General features: G+C 39.6%; 1 protein-coding gene across 3 annotated transcripts in view; it reads right to left on the bottom strand.

Annotated features, from left to right (window-relative positions):
- LOC134802315 (segmentation protein cap'n'collar-like) overlaps window positions 1–18,697 on the bottom strand; it is a 183,006-nt gene that overhangs the window by 48,699 nt on the left and 115,610 nt on the right. For all 3 annotated transcript variants that reach the window (XM_063774907.1, XM_063774905.1, XM_063774906.1), the window contains 2 exons: window positions 13,912–14,033; window positions 12,801–12,887 (listed from right to left, as the gene is read on the bottom strand). In XM_063774907.1, coding sequence (XP_063630977.1) covers window positions 12,801–12,887; window positions 13,912–14,033 — 209 coding nt within the window. The remainder of the gene's footprint in view (window positions 1–12,800; window positions 12,888–13,911; window positions 14,034–18,697) is intronic.

The raw sequence follows: 18,697 nt of genomic DNA, 5'->3' as shown, positions 1-18,697 counted from the left end.
ATTTTATAAACTAAATACTGTTAATTATTATTGGTCAAGTTATTTATCTGATAAAGTATTGAAATAAAGTATTAGAAATGAGCGGTCCAATATATTATGGATAGGGAATATTAGGCAAAGCTCTGCGTAGGTGGCACCTTTGTGGCACATACAGTAAACAAACCACATTGACACATCACACGTCAATCACATGGCCTACGGCGAAAAAAGAAAATCGAAATTTCGTTATCTAATCTCTCCATCACTCTTGCATATTCGAGCGATATTAAAGAGGCAGATAACTAAATTTCGATTTTCGCGTTTCCCGGTAGGCCCTTGTTAACAAACCGCCTTGATGCATCACTTGTCAAAAAACCGGGCAAGTGCGAGTCGGACTCGCGCACGAAGGGTTCCGTATCATAATGCAAAAAAAAAACGAAAAAAAAAAAGCAAAAAAAAAAACGGTCACCCATCCAAGTACTGACCACTCCCGACGTTGCTTAACTTTGGTCTAAAATCACGTTTGTTGTATGGGAGCCCCATTTAAATCTTTATTTTATTCTGTTTTTAGTATTTGTTGTTATAGCGGCAACAGAAATACATCATCTGTGAAAATTTCAACTGTCTAGCTATCACGGTTCGTGAGATACAGCCCGGTGACAGACAGACGGACGGACGGACGGACAGACGGACGGACGGACGGACGGACAGCGAAGTCTTAGTAATAGGGTCCCGTTTTACCCTTTGGGTACGGAACCCTAAAAACAGTTTAAGGCACAGTATGTATAAGTTAGTCTATGAATTTACTGAGTCACTGCAATGTTCTGCCGCCAGAGTGCAGCACTAATTTGTTTAGTAAACAATAGAGTAACTTATACATACTAGGCCTTAAACAGTTTTTTGACAAGTTTTCTCTGTGACATTGATGCATCAAGGCGGTTTTTTTACAGGTGGCCTACCGAGAAACGCGAAATCGAAATTTCTTTATCTGCCTCTCTATCGATCGAATAGGCAAGAGTGATAGAGATGCAGGCCATGTGATTGACCTAGTGACGCCCTCTACGCAGAGTTTTGCGTAATATTCCCAATTACAAGCGTCCTCATTGCGTAGTCAGCCATGCCGCATTTTTTTGCCGCTATTTCCTACTTTTACTTTTGCATTTAAATTTCAAACTTTGTCGGTGCGTTTTGAGCTTCCGTCCTTTTTGAAGGACAAATGTACTAAACGAATAGGTACATTGTTTAACCCTTTAGAATGCCAGGTCCCTAGAGTAAACGAAGTTGTAAGGAAGAAAATAAATTTAAAATTTGAACCCTACCACAGAATAAATAATAGTACTAGGTACAGAAGACTCACTCTCTAGCAAAACGCGCCTGTTACGATCAGGACAGATATGGCCGCTAGGTGGCGACAGCGCCACGCGCGGCTTATGGCTAGCCACCAAAATTGGTGTGGAACAGATTTACTTTTAGCTACCTGTAGCAAAGCGACGAAATCGCGGAGGGAGCCACGCCTGACCTTACTAGCTACGCAACACAATTTAGATTACAAAGACATTCTATAAATTATGTTTACTTTAAATAATTTCGACTATACCATATCATTTGACATGTACCTGTCGCTTTTCGGTGAAGGAGAACATCGTGAGGAAACCGGGCTTATCCCAATAAGGCCTAGTTTACCCTCTGGGTTGGAAGGTCAGATGGCAATCGCTTTCGTAAAAACTAGTGACTACGCCAATTCTTGGGATTAGTTGCCAAGCTGACCCCAGACTCCCATGAGCCGTGGCAAAATGCCGAACAATGCGGGGAAGAAGAATTTCGACTATACCTTAAAAACGGTATTTCGATTTACACGCAAATTTATTCCTAATCACGATAACAATAAGTATTAACTTTGCGTACTAATTCTTGCAGGCCAATTCGAGTATTAGTCATTCTATCCGTTTCCGATATGACACTGATCTGATGTTTTTGATTAAATAAATCATTTCAGACATTTTTGACACTGCCAGATCAGTATCATATCGGAAACAGATCGTATAACTAAAACTCGAATTGGCCCATGAGTCTGGACAATTTGGTTATGGAATGATGACAGATGGTTTTCGGCTTCTGTTCAAAGAACATTTCTAATGTTAATTTGATTAATTGTTACTTTCTAAGAAATGGCGGGCGTATGGCCAGTGTAGGACAAGTGATTTTGTGTGAGAATATGGTTTAATTTATGAAAGATTATTGTTAAGAAGGGTGTAATGTCACAAAATAAATAATAGTACTACCGTACAGAAAGGAAACTTCCTACAAACCCGAAGTTTGACAGCGGTTCAGGATCGAATCATGCTGTCCATTTCTAATATATGGCACTATCTCTTTCGGCTATTTAGGGTTGTCAAAATTCAAGCCATTATCTTATCTGTGGTCGTGCCCGCAAAGGGACGTCAAGTTGTGTCAACCCTAATAATTGCTCGGAGCAATGCTGAGCCGAGCGGAGCCGAAAATGCCCGAAAGGAGGAGTGTCGCCCCACTGCCTTTTCTTTACCTAATTCAAGTCCCCTTTGCGCTGAATAAAAAGAGCAAAAAATACAAAAAATGGAGAACCAATATTGAAAATGTGTATCATTACAGATATACTGCGAAATTATGGTTAATAAGCTACTGTTACACATGCTCTAAAATAGCATGCTAAAAAGCGTGCTATTGAGTATGCTCAATACGAGCATGCTTATGAGCAGTTTACATTTGCTAGCAATAGGCATGCTAGTTTTAAGTATGCTCCTGAATAAGCATGCTCAAAGCAAACACTCCAAATACACATGCTATTTTATAGCGTGCTCTCTCGCTCTCTGTCAGTTCAAACAAAGCTATGGACAATCAAACAGCTATCCGTATGGAGCTGAATAAGATCATCCTTTTGCTAGCGATGCAATGCATCCAGAAACTTATATCAGCTCGGCAAAAAAAGAAAAGAAAGAGAAAGATTTGGGTCCGTGATTGGATATCTAGAAGACAGGACTTTGGAGCAAGTGCTCAATTGCTTACAGAAATGCGAGTAGAAGATGCTGCGGGTTATAAAAACTATTTGCGGATGCTACCGCATCAATTTGACTTTTTACTCTCTCAAGTTGAAAGCGCTATACAGAAACAAGATACTAGCATGCTCAATAAGCAAACCTGTTCACACGCGCTAAAAGCACGCCCCCCTCCACCCGCGCTGCAGGTAGCATGACCAAAAATCGCACAACCGTTGATTTTTGAGCAAACTCAAAATGAGCATGCTCATTATTAGCAATGTTTCGACACACATACTACTAAGTAGCAATTGCTCAATAGTGGCATGCTTTCGTGCTAGTAATCAGCATGTGTAACAGTAGCTATAAGTTAGTTAATAAGTAACTTTAAGAATATTCAATTTGAATTTAGTCCTATTATTATATAACTTTAACTCGGATTTACTTAAAATTCCAACAAAAACTTAGGTACAAGTTTAGTTTCAAAACCGATTCGAGCTTTTAGAAACCCCAATTAACACCTAAAATCTAACGGACGTATCCACTTTCAACCACACACGAGTTAACATTAATTACATATAACAATGGAATATACAGATGAAGCGATCATTCATATGTTAATACGTTTAATTTAACGTACGGCTGGGCAACGTGATAGGAGGAAAGCGCGAAAATGAAGGTCGGGTGATGAAATGGGTACTTATATAGGCTTCGGCGATCACTTTGATCTGATTGTGTATTGGGATATAGGCGTGTCCAGACGGTGACAATTTTTCGCCAATCTGATTAAATTGTCCGATCAACGTGCGTGCCGTGCGGACGTAAACGCCAATTTGGCGCGCCGATTATGACCGATATTACCGCTAAAGTGGGATGCGGACGCAAGAATACCAATTTGTGACGCTAGTATGTGCGTTTTGGGGTATTTCTTTAATTTAGAGCGTTCAAATATCACCATAAATTTAAAATTTGTGAAAGTGGCCAAATTGGCGTATGCGTCCGCACCACCTGATTTGATCGGACAATTTAATCAGATTGGCGCAAAATTGTTCTCGTCTGGATAGGCCTTAACACACTGGATGCGATACGCAAGTCGCTCCAATGTTTGAGCAAGACAACGCTATGCGCATGTTATAGCGCCATTCCGCTCGCACATCGGTGCAACGTGCGAATCGCATCCAGTGAAACAGCTTTTGGCTGAGACAATTTAACTAAATCAGGCCAGTAAAGTTTTATGTATAAGGGGGTGGTTATCGAAATTTAAATGAAAACCTTAGAATTGGATAGAACAGACATAGTCACGGGTAAAGCTAGTATCCGGAACGATTACTTACATAAAGGACCACACCTGTCGGCTGTCCAAACACGTCATTTGTCAAACCGTCTGTCTGTCCTGCCGACATCACATCACAGGTAGCTTAAGGTACCACGTAGTGCAGTCGAGGGCTATACATAGTTGTTAATCTTTAATTGATATTTTCGGAGGCTTAGCGGTAAGAGCGTGCGACTTTCAATCCGGAGGTCGCGGGTTCAAACCCCGGCTCGTACCAATGAGTTTTTTGGAACTTATGTTCGAAATATCATTTGATATTTTACCAGTCGCTTTTCGGTGAAAGAAAATACCGTGAGGAAACCGGGCTAATCCCAATAAGGCCTAGTTTCCCCTCTGGGTTGGAAAGTCAGATGGCAGTCGCTTTCGTAAAAAGTGCCTACGTCAGTTCTTGGGATTAGTTGTCAAGCAGACCTCAGGCTCCCATCAGCCGTGGCAAAATGCCGGGATAACGCGAGGAAGAAGAATAGATAGGAGGTATAGACGTTCAGCCCGAGACATAAGTAATAGACATTAAATAACAAGACAATTGCGTCGGTAATAATATCTCATAATTATAATTACTACTACTCCATAAATTGCCGTATTTAGTGTTGTTTAGATGAACGAGGAAAAGACCTTTGCAACCGCCAGGTAATATATAATACTAGCTTTTGCCCGCGACTTTGTCTGCGTGGAATTAGTGACAGCGGCTAAAGTAGGTATAGCGCCTGGATAATGCTAATAGCAATCATTCAGTTCGCGCATTGCTTACTTCAATTATTAGGCAATTCATTAACTCTTTCAAATCAACCCCCCTTTGCACTCTCTTCAGGGATGATTTCCGGCATAGAAACTATCCTATGTCCTTCCCCGGGATTCAAACTATCTCTATACCAAATTTCAACTAAATCGGCTCAGCGGCTTAAGCGTGAAGAGGTAACAGACAGCCAGACACACTTTCGCCTTTATAATATTAATAATATATAGTATGGATAAGTATATTCAAAGGAATTTCTAGGATTTTCAATAAGTAAGTCCTATATACGGTGGCTAAAAAATAACTGCATTCCCGTTGCCAGGGAGATTTTGGGATTACACTGATATAATCCCAAAACCTCCCTGGCAACGGGAATGCAGTTATTTTTTAACCACCATGTATACCCATACCTATTGTTGACCGAGCGTTAGCCGTTGACATCCGGATCCGGTGTTCTGTACGGGTCGCAATTCTCAACACATTTTCGTGAAATTTTGTGAGCAGGACCGATGATTAAATAGATTTTTAGTTTATCACCTAAACGGAAAAATGAGGCCACTATTTGCCGTTTAGTTGATAAAGCAAAAAAAAAAACAATGTGTAAAGACCAAAAGTTGGGGAATCAGTAGGACAACAATCACAACACCTTATAAAACAAAGTCCCCCGCTGCGTCTGTCCGTTTGTGTGTTTGTATGTTTGTTCGCGATAAACTCAAAAACTACTCAACGGATTTTCATGCGGTTTTCACCTATCAATAGAGTGATTCTTGAGGAAGGTTTAGGTGTATAATTTGTTAACCAGTGCGAAGCCGGGGCGGGTCGCTAGTTATTAATATACTGATTTAATTATACATAAAATTGGTTTACTAGAAAACACAATTCCGCTAATGGAGGCGCCACTGTACAGTCGAAGCAGTGTTAATCAGAATCAGTTTAGAGTCGGACCAAGAAAAGTCTGCAGCGGATTTCATAGCCCACGTAGTATAAGTGTTAGTGATACGTCATCATTTCATAGAAGTTTGAAGTTTAAAATAACACGTGCACTGCGTGGGCTATCAAATCCGCTGCAGACTTTTATTATTATTTATTAGAGATAAATCACAATTTCATAATATTTTGATCCAAAAGCATCGTTAAACCAGAATGGTTTCAGAATGTTTCTTCAGAATTAGAATGGTTTTCTTGGTCTAACTCTAGGTACGCACTTAAATAGCACTTGCACTAGCACTTGTAGTTTTCCTTTGTATATTGAACCCTAATAAAGCGACCACTCGCTATAAGAGCAACATAACTCAAAAACTTACATTTTCTAAATACCTGCGCCCGCGCACTCGAGACGCATCAAGTGTCGGCCTAAACAAACATGGCCGACGACATGTTTAAACTATATCGGTTTGAGCGAAATTACGGATTTCTGGGATAGTTATGGGAAACGGTTTGATATATATATATCGATAAGTTTTAGTAACTAGTTTAATAACAACATTCACTTTTGTATTCTGTTTCTAGGTTATGTTTCGTTTCATGTAGAAATAGTTTTAGTTCATATGTACGTGAGACTTTCAGTTATATTAATGACTAGCGACCTGCCCCGGCTTCGCACGGGTTACACAAAACCTTAACAAATTATACACCTAAACCTTCATCAAGAATCCGTTCAGTAGTTTTTGAGTTTATTGCGTCGCGAACATACATAATACATACATACATACAAACAGACGCGCCGGAGGGCTTCAGTTTTATGAAGTGTAGTGATTTATTAGATATACAACACGAAACATAATCACCAGTGATGTTATTAGGTTATTTATCTACTTTACACAAAAATGTTATATTTTTGTTAAATTTGTAATTGCGTTGGTACACAAACTAATAATAAATTGTCAATCACAACGAATACATCTATAATTGTAATTAGTTTAATTAAAACTGTAAAAGGCCCGCCCTGTCAGTTCCTTTTATCGGCAGATTTAGGAACTCTACTTATAGTTCGTTTTTTTAGCATTAGAAAAAAGATCTTGACGAGTCTTGACGTGTCTTTTTATTAAAAACTCTTTTGAAAAATAAGTCACGGCAAATATGTAACAATTCTGAATCATATACGATTAAATACATTATTTTGCTTTCATAAGTAAATAGTAACTGATTTTTAAAAAGCATTTTTCAAATAAAATCTAATGCTAAAAAAACGAACTATATACCTACTTATTACCTAGTAGCGAGTTTTACCGACGAAATAATATGATCCAAAATATCGATACTAACCATCGACAATACCCCACCGCTCATAACCTAAAAAGCACAATCTGCTACCGTGTAGGCAAGTTGTTTGTCTATGGTTAACATTCTAGTCTTGAACCAACAATGTGACAGATTTCCAATACGGATTACCTTCGGGTGAGTGGCAAAAAATACGCTAGAATTCATTGGAATTTATGATTGGTTTGTTGCAAGTGCAATATATGTATTCTTGACTGGTAGAGGATGCCTTAAGGCATTAAGTCCACCATTTGAGTACAGATTATTTTATGTGCAATAAAGTATAGGTAAATAAGTAAAATAATTTGTTTCTAAACGGCGCACTCAAAATTTCTGTAAAAGCAAAACAGTTTCGCCGAAGGTTAAAGAGGTTTTATGTTTATTAATTAGGTCTTGTAGAGTGACCATGATTGTAGATAGTTAAATTTGCCCTCACCAAAAAGTTTAAAAATAGGAAAAAGTGTGGTTGTTTCACCTAAATACGACGGTGATCGATCAATTATCAGTTACTGAGTGTGCAGGATTAGTCCTGCTCACGTTTCATGAATCACCCTGTACAGTTACCATAACATTAGTAGATTCCAATTCCTACTCAAGCCACAAGCCACGACCGCAAGACAGACGGACAGACAGCTCAAAGCGGGGCGTGGCCAGTGACTGACACCTCGCCCAGTCATGGGATACCTAGGGTTTGACTTGAATACTAAAAGCTATCGCATAATGACGATCTGGGCTCACAAAGCTTACCCGTAACTGAAGGATATGTTAAGCTAGCCTCTTAGGTATTGTACAGTCACCTGCAATAATATGTTACTCTTCGAAGGCCGCAAAAATATCTGATACGATCTTATTTGTAGAGCCATAAGAGCGTGTCACATATTTTTGCGGCCTGCGAAGAGTAACATATTATTGCAGGTGACTGTACACTACAGATGTAGTGCATAATTATTTTCCATCGTATTCTCACGGAAACGTACGAACGTGTCTTGCTATTCCAGTCAGTTTCCGTACAAAAAGTACTGAGGTTGACTGAAGTAGCATGACAAATACGAACGTTTCCTAGAAAATACGATGGAAAACATTTATACACATCTGTAACATATGTTATGGAACAGTAAATGTAAGTGTGACAGTCTTCATTTAAATTATCGGCGGAGGAATTATAAAATTCACAGTCATAATGCAAAAGAATTGTCATTCAAATATTGAGCATAATTACATTACGTTAGAGTTCATTTTCCATTGGTTATTCTTCACTTAACTTGTTAAGTTGAAAAATATTGTGAGTTATTAAGAAAGTCGAATCCCTATTGTAAAGGACTATGCGTCAAAATTGCCCCAAAACCAACAGAGTTGAGAGTTAGGTCATTAGATAGGTATTTATCTGTGCTTTATTTCGTTCTATGGGCACCAACCGGAATTCCATTGCAGAACTGAGTAATTGGTATTTTAGTCAAAATGTCGTCACCCTTATTACCTAGGCAATAGAGTCCACCGCCGGGCGAGCGCGGCAAATCATTCGGTGTGCTCGCCCGGCGGTGCGCGAACATCTACCCTGCAGCAATTAATTTACTTTACTCAGTCTCTATTGCCTAGGTAATAAGGGTGACGAGATTTTGGCTAAACTACCAATATCTCAGTTCTGCGATGGAATTCCGCTTGGTGCCCATAGAACAAAATGAAGTACATAGAAATACCTATCTAATGACCTTACTCTCATTTCTATTGGCGTTGGGTCCAGGCTCCATACAAAGTTGCCCATGGTCCTTTCATTCGATAGCGTGACGTTTGCGTTATGTATTTTTGTATGGGATTTTGAACAGCGCGCCAAGCGGGACGTTTCGGAAACTAAAAACTCCCATACAAAGTGACATTTAATGCAAACGTGTAAAGTGTCATTCTATGGAACTTGCTAACTATGTAAACAAACCGCCATATTAAAATTTTCACTGAATGATGAGTTCAATATGGCGGTTTGTTTACATAGTTAGCAAGTTCCATAGAATGACACTTTACCTACGTTATCGAATAAAATTTACACTAAGTGCAGATATTTATGTACGTAATTTTGCCGTTAAGTAAAAAACTTAAGATATTATAAAATATAAACTCCAAACTACAATTCAAAAGTTTAACAACGACAATCCACAGATAACAGAATCAGTATCAGATCGTATTGATCGAAATATCGATTATAATAATCGGACATCGATTAATGGTTGTCCACATGCCGTCGGACGGAGTCGATTGTCGAATCGATTCGGGTGTCGATGACCTCCGATTTGTGTTAGTATTTACTTAGGAATGGATAAGACGATTCAAGTAAGTTAAGTAACCGAAGAGTTCTTCTAGTCATCATTTCAGCCTATATTACGTCCCACTGCTGGGCACAGGCCTCCTCTCATGCGCGAGAGGGCTTGGGCTATAAGTCCCCACGCTAGCCCAATGCGGATTGGGGACTTCACATACACCTTTGAATTTCTTCGCAGATGTATGCAGGTTTCCTCACGATGTTTTCCTTCACCGAAAAGCTAGTGGTAAATATCAAATGATATTTCGTACATAAGTTCCGAAAAACTCATTGGTACGAGCCAGGATTTGAACCCGCGACCTCCGGATTGAAAGTCGGACGTCATATCCACTCGGCCACCACCGCTATTTTTCTGTTCTTCTAGTAATATAAATAAATGTGAAAGTGGTTAGTTAAATATAAATAAGATTTTAACTTAATAATCTCTAAGGGGGTGAAATGGGGTAGAAAGATCCGGAGTACAGTCAGCTGCAGAGAAAATGTCCCCCCCTGATGATAAATGAATAAAAGTTTGTATGAAAAGTTGTTTAGCTAATAGTATTACTGACTGTACTCAGCAGGAAAGATGTTGAGTTTGACAGTTCAACGACATCTAATTAATTTAACCATTTTTTTTGCAATATTTTCCAATTTTTGACTAATATTTATTTTTGTAATTTAACGAAGTTATATTTATTTAAAGAAACGTGTTAATTGTTATTTAAATTAAGTATGTAATCACTGTTGCTAGAGCTTAGAAATTTAGGTACTGGACATCGTTAGTTTTATTTTAAACCACGGTAGCCGCATTTTTAAACAAACACACAATTTGTCCTATTCTTGTAATAGTCAATCGAATGATATATGATATGACACCGGTTAAGGCTTTGCCGCCATGGGCTTAAAAGAGGGGAGAAAGCGGGTAGCTTTTTCTGGTATTTATATTTATATTTATATTTATGAGTTTTTCGGAACTTATGTACGAAATGTCATTTGATATTTACCACTACTACCACTAGATTTTCGGTGAAGGAAAACATCGTGAGGAAACCTGCATACATGTGGGAAGAAATTCAAAGGTGTATGTGAAGTCCCCAATCCGCATTGGGCTAGCGTGGGGACTAAAGCCCAAGCCCTCTCGCGCATGAGAGGAGGCCTGTGCCCAGCAGTGGGACGTATATAGGCTGAAATATTATTTATTATATTTATAGGAAAAATCCATCTTTGGCACTCGAGTAAAGTTTGAACTAAGTTATAAGAGAGAATTAGTTGTCGGTTTTTAAGTTCGCATGTAGAAAATAGGGCTGACTTGGTTCCGTAGCTTTCCCTTTCCGGCACCAAGACATCAGCAGAGATGTTTCATGTCGATAATAAGTAACAGATGTACTTATTTACTTACTTGGTTGGCGCGGTGACCCAAAATGAGTCTTGGCCTCCAACACAGAGCACGCCACTTTGATCGGTCCAGAGCGGTATCCCGCCAGCTTTCGCCGACGCCGAGCTCACGGAGATCTGCCTCCACTCTATCTGCCCAACGGTATTTAGGACGACCAACAGGACGGCGTCCAGTTGGTCGACCCAAGTAGGCCCTTTTGGCTGCCCGATCTTCACCCATCCTTTCGAGATGGCCAAGCCAGCGGAGACGATACGCTTTGGTCTCACCTAGTTACAGATGTATTGCTTAATTATTTTCCAAAGCATTTTCACGGAAACGTACGAACATGTCTTGCTATTTCAGTCAGTCTCGGTACAAAAAGTACAGTGGTGCTGAAGTTGGCTGAAGTAGCTTGACCAATACGAACGTTTCCGAGAAAATACGATGAAAAACAATTATGAACTACATCTGTACATTTTTCAAACTTCTTGCAGAGATGCGTAAAGCTAATTACCAACTATGTCTTTTAAACGTACATACGCGGCATAAATATCTATATATTGCTATTTTTCTCGTTTATGCTATTTTTTTATACACAGTAACCAGTGACGCAATAGAAAGCCGTTGTAACGCCAAAATGATGTTTTTTAGGTTTTGAATATATTTTGTTTGACATTGTATGCAAGTTCTTATGTGTCTGAAAATAAATTATTTTTATTTGATTTTTTTTTTAATTTCCGTTAGACAACATGACGCAGCCTGTTGCGGATATCATCATTGTTTTGTCTGGGTCAAGGCATTTGCTAATTTGCATTTGTAGCATTTGTAAACTTGTATCTTACATGTAAACTTGATTATTTTTAAGGTTTTGTTTCGGTCATTCAATAAATCCAAAATTGTTTTAAAACAAGCCAACCATCTCGAACATTGCGCCGCGCCGTCGTGTGTGGCATGCTCCCAGTGTCACCACCATCATTTATCTTATCCTAAACGTCTATCCCTTTTTCTGTAGGCACCGCCGCTTGGCGTACGTGTCAAAGGTGTTTAAGGGTTTCGATGGTGAATGTTACAAGTGTTTGTAATATAGTTTTTAAGACCTTTTTTGCGACAATTGGGAAGAGAATTAACAAGTATGTAAAAGAAATAATAGTGGTTTGCAAAGCTTCGACGAGTAAGTGTTACGAGTTTAACATCACCTTTAAATATACTTTAAAGTTTAAAACAATGAAACTGTACGAACGAAGTTAACTAAGATTCTGTAGGTACTGTCTGGCCCGGCAGTATGTCAGAAACGTTAAGCAATCAAATACATAGTTAGGTATATATTCTCAGATAAATACCTATCGTCACAGCGATTTTCTATTTAGAATACTTTTTATCTCTCTCTACTTTTTGGTATGGCACTGGAGGGCTATCAGCGTATCCCAAAAAGCTTCGCCCTACTCTAGCGTCTCTTGAGCATCAGCGTCTAGACGGTGCTATGGAAAATGGCGTTGCTGCGCAGTTGCATCAACGTTGCGTCTAGCAGCAGATATAGAGTTGACTTGACGCCGACGCTCGGGACATGCGTGGGGTCACTATAAGGGGGCCTGTGGCGCTCGGCACTGGAGCGCGAAATAAAAGGGTATTAATAAGTGTAGAACCACAGATCACCCGAGGCAGAGGCAGGCCAAAAATGATATGGTGAACGACCTGGACTCATTTTGTGGCGACTGGCGGGAGCATGCACAAAGCCGTGACGAGTGGCGGAAGACAGGGGAGGCCCTTACCCAGGAGTGGGACACAGGCTATAAAAGATATTAAGTGTAGGAGCTGACCTGGTGCTGGTAGTGCGCGAGGTGGTGCGGCACATGCCGCATCGCCGGGTGCAGCATGGCGCTGTCGCTGCTGCTGCCCTCTACCGCCTGCAACAACAACTTCATCAACTACTGATGCAAGTCACATATCCATCTTCTTCTTCTTCAAAGAGGTATCCTCTTGTCGGTGGAGTATTTTCCATTTCTCCCTCTCATAAGCCATATTTGACCTCTTGATACGACACGACACCAGCTTTTTCTTTTATTTGGTCTACATAGCTACGTCTTGCTCTGCCCCTGCCTCCTTTTATCTTGCCTTCTATGATGGTTTTAAAGAAGTTGTCGTGCCGTAACAAATGTCCAATAATTTTTCCCCGTCTGTTGTTGATGGTGTTCAATATCATCCTCTTCTCTTTCACTCTTCGTAATACCTCTTCATTCGTAATGCTACCGAAAAACACCCCTGAATGCTGAAAACCGCAGCCAAATAACACTAGACCCTACTTGTATATGTTCCTGCCGGTGAGTAAGGTTGCCAGACCTCAACGAGGGTGCGGAGTGTTAGGGTCGGCAACGCGCATGTAACACCTCTGGGGTTGCAGGCGCCCATAGGCTACGGAGACTGCTTATCATCAGCCGGGCTTGTTCGCCACCGACGTAGTATAAAGAATGCCGTATAGTGATCGATAGCAGTAACGATCGAGTAGAAATAGAGTAAATTTTTATTTACTCTATTTCTACTCGAGCTTGAACGCACGTTATACATTTTAAGAATTTCAATCAATGTACCATCACGCTCCGCGATTGTTGCGCCATTTAAGGTCCTAACTAAATTGGTTGTTCAATACTTACGCTATAGAATTTCCAATTTAGCAAGAACCCTAAATGGCATAACAATCCCAAGTGGTGACTGTACCTATGGCGTGCGTCAGCGCCGAGCGTGCCTACCGCGAACCACTTTCGACGTGTTGCCTCACTGTCACACTTACGTATGAACTTACAAGTGCGGCAGAGGAGCAACACGTCGAACGTGTTCGCGGTAAGCCGTCAGGCTCGGAGCGTTTCGTGGCAAGCGCGGTTCAAGTTTGTGGCACCACCAAACAACGCCATCTAGCGCACAATTCCTGCATACCTGTGGCTGATCATCCTTGGCCTCGTCTCCTAGTTCCACCAGCTGGAGCGCCTCCTCCAGCAGCTCCAGCGACTCCCCGCTGACGAGCTCGCGAGGCAGCTCACCTTGAAGCAGGTATTCACCTGGGGAAGAAGAAAAACAACGTTAACTGGATAATTTAATAGCAAACTAAGTTCTTCTTAAATTGTAGAAAAATTAGGGGACAGTTAAGTTTAAAATGTTACAAAAAAACCGGGGAAGTGCGAGTCGGACTCGCGCACGAAGGGTTCCGTACCATAATGCAAAAAAACGGCTATAAAAAACGGTCACCCATCCAAGTACTGACCCCGCCCGACGTTGCTTAACTTCGGTCAAAAATCACGTTTGTTGTATGGGAGCCCCAGTTTTTAGTATTTGTTGTTATAGCGGCAACAGAAATACATCATCTGTGAAAATTTCAACTGTCTAGCTATCACGGTTCGTGAGATACAGCCTGGTGACAGACGGACGGACGGACGGATGGACGGACGGACGGACGGACAGCGGAGTCTTAGTAATAGGGTCCCGTTTTACCCTTTGGGTACGGAACCCTAAAAAATGATCCGACGACGGTTTGACAAATTTGATTGCGAATCTCGAGCACATTGATTTGATGGTACATTGATTGAAATGTCCACTCTGGAGGAGAGAAGCAGCAAATTGGGCTGCTTGGAGGAGATTTGGAGAGGCAAATGCCCAACAGTGGGCGCATATCGCTGAGGAATAGAGAGAGAGAATCTCTAACAAAAGAATCCGCCTCAACTGAATCCGCTATAAAATTCGCGCAAGACAAGACACAGTTACAGAGAATGAGAATTTAATTAGATAAAATCACCGATTCTGTTTTTTTCCTCACATAGTGTAAGTAAAAAATAACCATCTTATCCTGAACTTCATCAACTTCATCGGGCTGAGCAGAGAGAAGCTCAGATAAAATTCGTCTTCTTGTCCAGTCGCCATTAGATATATCGGAGCGGAAAAAGGTGTTCACAATATCTGAACACGCACTCTAACGCCTTGACAATAGAAGCGTGTTCAGATATTTGTGAGCGCCTTGTACGCTCCGATATATCTGATGGCGACTGTATATTATTTAGACTATGTAACTGTCAACATCTACAAAGCATAATTTTCTTCCATTCATACTCAAGAGCTTAAAAGTTAAAACACAACCCATTGTATGTCAATCAGCACCACGTTCAATCAAAAATGATCTCCCGCACTTAGACAATAAGATCTGTCGTTCCCACTCAACATTCCATATTATTATGTAGGCGCGGCGGCCGTTCGTAATAACAGGCAGATCGTAAAGTTCCTGTGTAAGATAAATAAACTCTGTATATGATAAATAAAGTCTAAGAAAAAAACGTGCCTCCGAAAATCAAGAAAATACTTATGCTCGAAAAGATGGCCATAACTTTGGCCTATACTCGTGTAGACGACACCGTTTGATATTTAAGAATTTTAACACATATCAGTGTGAGAGCAAGGATCAAAGTCAAATGGCGTTCTAAAAGTTATAATCCTGTGTTTAAAGATGGCAGTAAATTTACTGTTACTACAAAATTTACTTTGACAATACGCGTCTATACTAAATTATCTTTGCATTAAACCAATAAGTAGATAGGTAGGACATGTTCGTTAGGTTGCTTCAGATGCCTGAAGGGCAAACTGTCTAGAAATAGAAGCCCTAGTCGACCCAGGGAACGAGACAATGATTTTAACGCTTCACAATATGCCTAGGAATTTCATGATCTGCCCGATTATACGAGCAACCGACACACACATTTCTATATCAATGAAATATCAACTTAAAGTCATTATAACAAGGTGTATAATAGAACGCGTTAGAAATGTCCCTTGAATGCAAATGACAAAAATTCCGGTTGCATGTAATGTGATATTTAAATGTCAACTTAAAATAATAAAAGGTAAGGTCCATTTTCAAATGAAGTTATTTTTTGTAAGGGCTACTGTTCCTAATTAGTGTAGTGGTGACTTAAACCCGTAAGTCTTTAAGTCTATTCAGTGGTAAAGGGATTACGAGACACAAAGGGGTTTTAGAAAAGGGGTTTGAGGTTTATGATTTATTGGGTTTCGGGAACTTGTAAATTATAAATTAGTTATGCGTTATGAATTTATGGCGTTGTATTTTGCAAAATTTCCGAATAACAGAATTTTGGCAAAATCACTACCTACATCTTAAAGAACAAAGTCCCCCGCCGCGTCTGTCTGTTTGCGTGCTATGTTTGCGATAAACTCAAAAACTACTGGATTTTCATGCGGTTTTCACCTATCAATAGAGTGATTCTTGAGGAAGGTTTACTTACTATAGTTCGTTTTTTTTAGCATTAGAAATAAGGTAAACAATCTTGATGTGTCTTTTAATTGAAAGACACATTTTAAAAATAAGTTACCGCAAATATGTAACAATCACGAATCTAATACGATCATTTATATTCTTCTGCTTTCAAAAGTAATAGTTACTGATTTTTAAAGTGTTTTTCAATTAAAATACATGTCAAGATCGCTTACCTTCTTTCAAGTTCTTTCTAATGCAAAAAAAAAACGAACTATAGTTTGGCGCGATGGTCCAAAATGATTCTTGGCCTTCATAAGAGCACGCCATTTTACTCGGAAGGTTTAGGTTAGGTGTATAATTTGATAACCCGTGCGAGTTTTTTTTTTATTTTACCTGCTCGTACTCTAATCTCAATCTCGAAAGTATCTCGAAATTTTCGCGTGAAATCTCGAATCGCCAATCATGCTTCGAGATTGCATTTTTTACATTCTCTACCTACAATATAACATCTTATACATACCTTTAAGCAATACTTGTTTATATATATTTCGGGGACCTCCGAAACAGCTCTAACAATTTCGATCCAATTTGCTATATAGGGGTTTTCGGTGGCGAAAAATCGATCTAGCTAGGTCTTATCTCTGGGAAAACGCGCATTTTTGAGTTGTTATATGTTTTCCGAGCTCTCCCAGATATTGTAGGTTAAATATGAAACAAAACTCAATGATTATGAGTTATGAGGAACATTGATTTAAATAAGCACACTTGAAATTAACTGAATTGTACTGATATTGAAGAAATAAGAAACAATCTGGTAATATACTGTAGGTAAATCTTCTTCTCCCGCGCGTTATCTCGGCATTTTGCCACGGCTCATGGGAGCCTGGGGTCCGCTTGACAACTAAATCTAGGTACATAATAAGACAATAATTTCCATAGACGCTTTTCATCCAATTTTGCGGTAAAAATTACCAAGATCTAAGCCAATTACCAACCCACATCCATTAACAATTACCCAAAACTCTGTCAAAGAACGCCATAAACCTGTCAATAACTGTCACCTAAATAGCGGTTTAACAGTTGGTCAAAAAAACCGTCGCCAGTTGATTTTGTATCTTTTAATACAAAAGAAGGGTTAGGATAAGAATTAGAATAAAAAAGAAGGATAAGGATTTGTCGATAGCGGTGCCACTGAGGTAGGACTGTCAATGGAAAAAGTTGTAAAAGGGTTGATTATTGTACTTAAAAGGCGGGTATAGTGGTCATACATTGACTTTTTCATTGTAGTGAAAGAAGTAGAAGCACCCGTGTGTAGGGTTACTAGATACAAATTCGGGATTTCCTGACAAAATGACAAAATTTGCGAATATTTTTCCTGGACCTCCTAACAGCGACTGTGATCGGGCTAGCCGTAAGCGATATCTATGTATGCTAGATACATTTTTTTATATTAGTTTAATTTCGTTTGGATTTATGTAAGTAAATTTGAATAATGTACCTTTTAGGTACTTGCATAATAGAAAAATCTGCTAATTCACAAAAAATCCTAACATTTTCGTATTCCGGCCGCATTCCTGACAAACGGCCAAAATTCCTGACATGTCAGGAAAATTACTGATATCTGGTAACCCTACCCGTGTGGCTTATTTCAGCATAATCATATCATCATCTTCCTTGCGTTATTATATTTTTGCCACGGCTCATGGGAGCCTGTGGTTCGCTTGGCAACTAATCCCAAGAATTGGCGTAGGCACTAGTTTTTACGAAAGCGACTGCCATCTGACCTTCCAACCCAGAGGGTAAAACTGAGCCTTATTGGGATTAGTCCGGTTTCTTCACGATGTTTTCCTTCACCGAAAAGCGACTGGCAAATATCAAATGATATTTCATACATAATAAGATCCGAAAAACTCATTGGTACCTACGAGCGGGAAAGTCTAGGCCACCAGCGCTTTTCGGTTCCGAATTTCGATTAGGTAAGTATCCTAAATTATACTAAAACCTTTAAACATTGGAATAAAACGTCATGTAACCCTTTAAAATCTCGCGTTTTGTACACAAGTTAAATTAAATTTTAAGGTAAAAAACAATGAAATTATATCGCGGTAGACCCGTTTGTGTAATTAAATATGTGTAAAATGTCATGACTATAGTTTTCAGCAATTTAACTCCATTCTAAACCTAAAAATAACTAAAATTGCATAACACCGTAGTAACCTTGGCCGTGACTGTCACGCGCGCGCCGAAAGTGATCCATGATCTATAGATCCGTGGATCACTGCGCCGTGACAATGTCGATTGTTAGGTTGCGTCAGCGGTTTTTGTGAGGTAAATAATTCACTGAACTGATAGACCAATTGCAAGTTTGAGCTTTGTTAACGTATTGATCGCTATTAACATATTCATTCGGTCGTTATGTTCTAATGTATGGAGAAGACAAACAAATTATAGCCAGCATATAATGAA

This window comes from Cydia splendana, chromosome 24 (genome assembly GCF_910591565.1).
Source record: "Cydia splendana chromosome 24, ilCydSple1.2, whole genome shotgun sequence".
Classification (NCBI taxonomy): domain Eukaryota; kingdom Metazoa; phylum Arthropoda; class Insecta; order Lepidoptera; family Tortricidae; genus Cydia; species Cydia splendana.
Note: the sequence above shows the minus strand (reverse complement) of the source record. Positions and strands in the feature narration are given on the sequence as shown.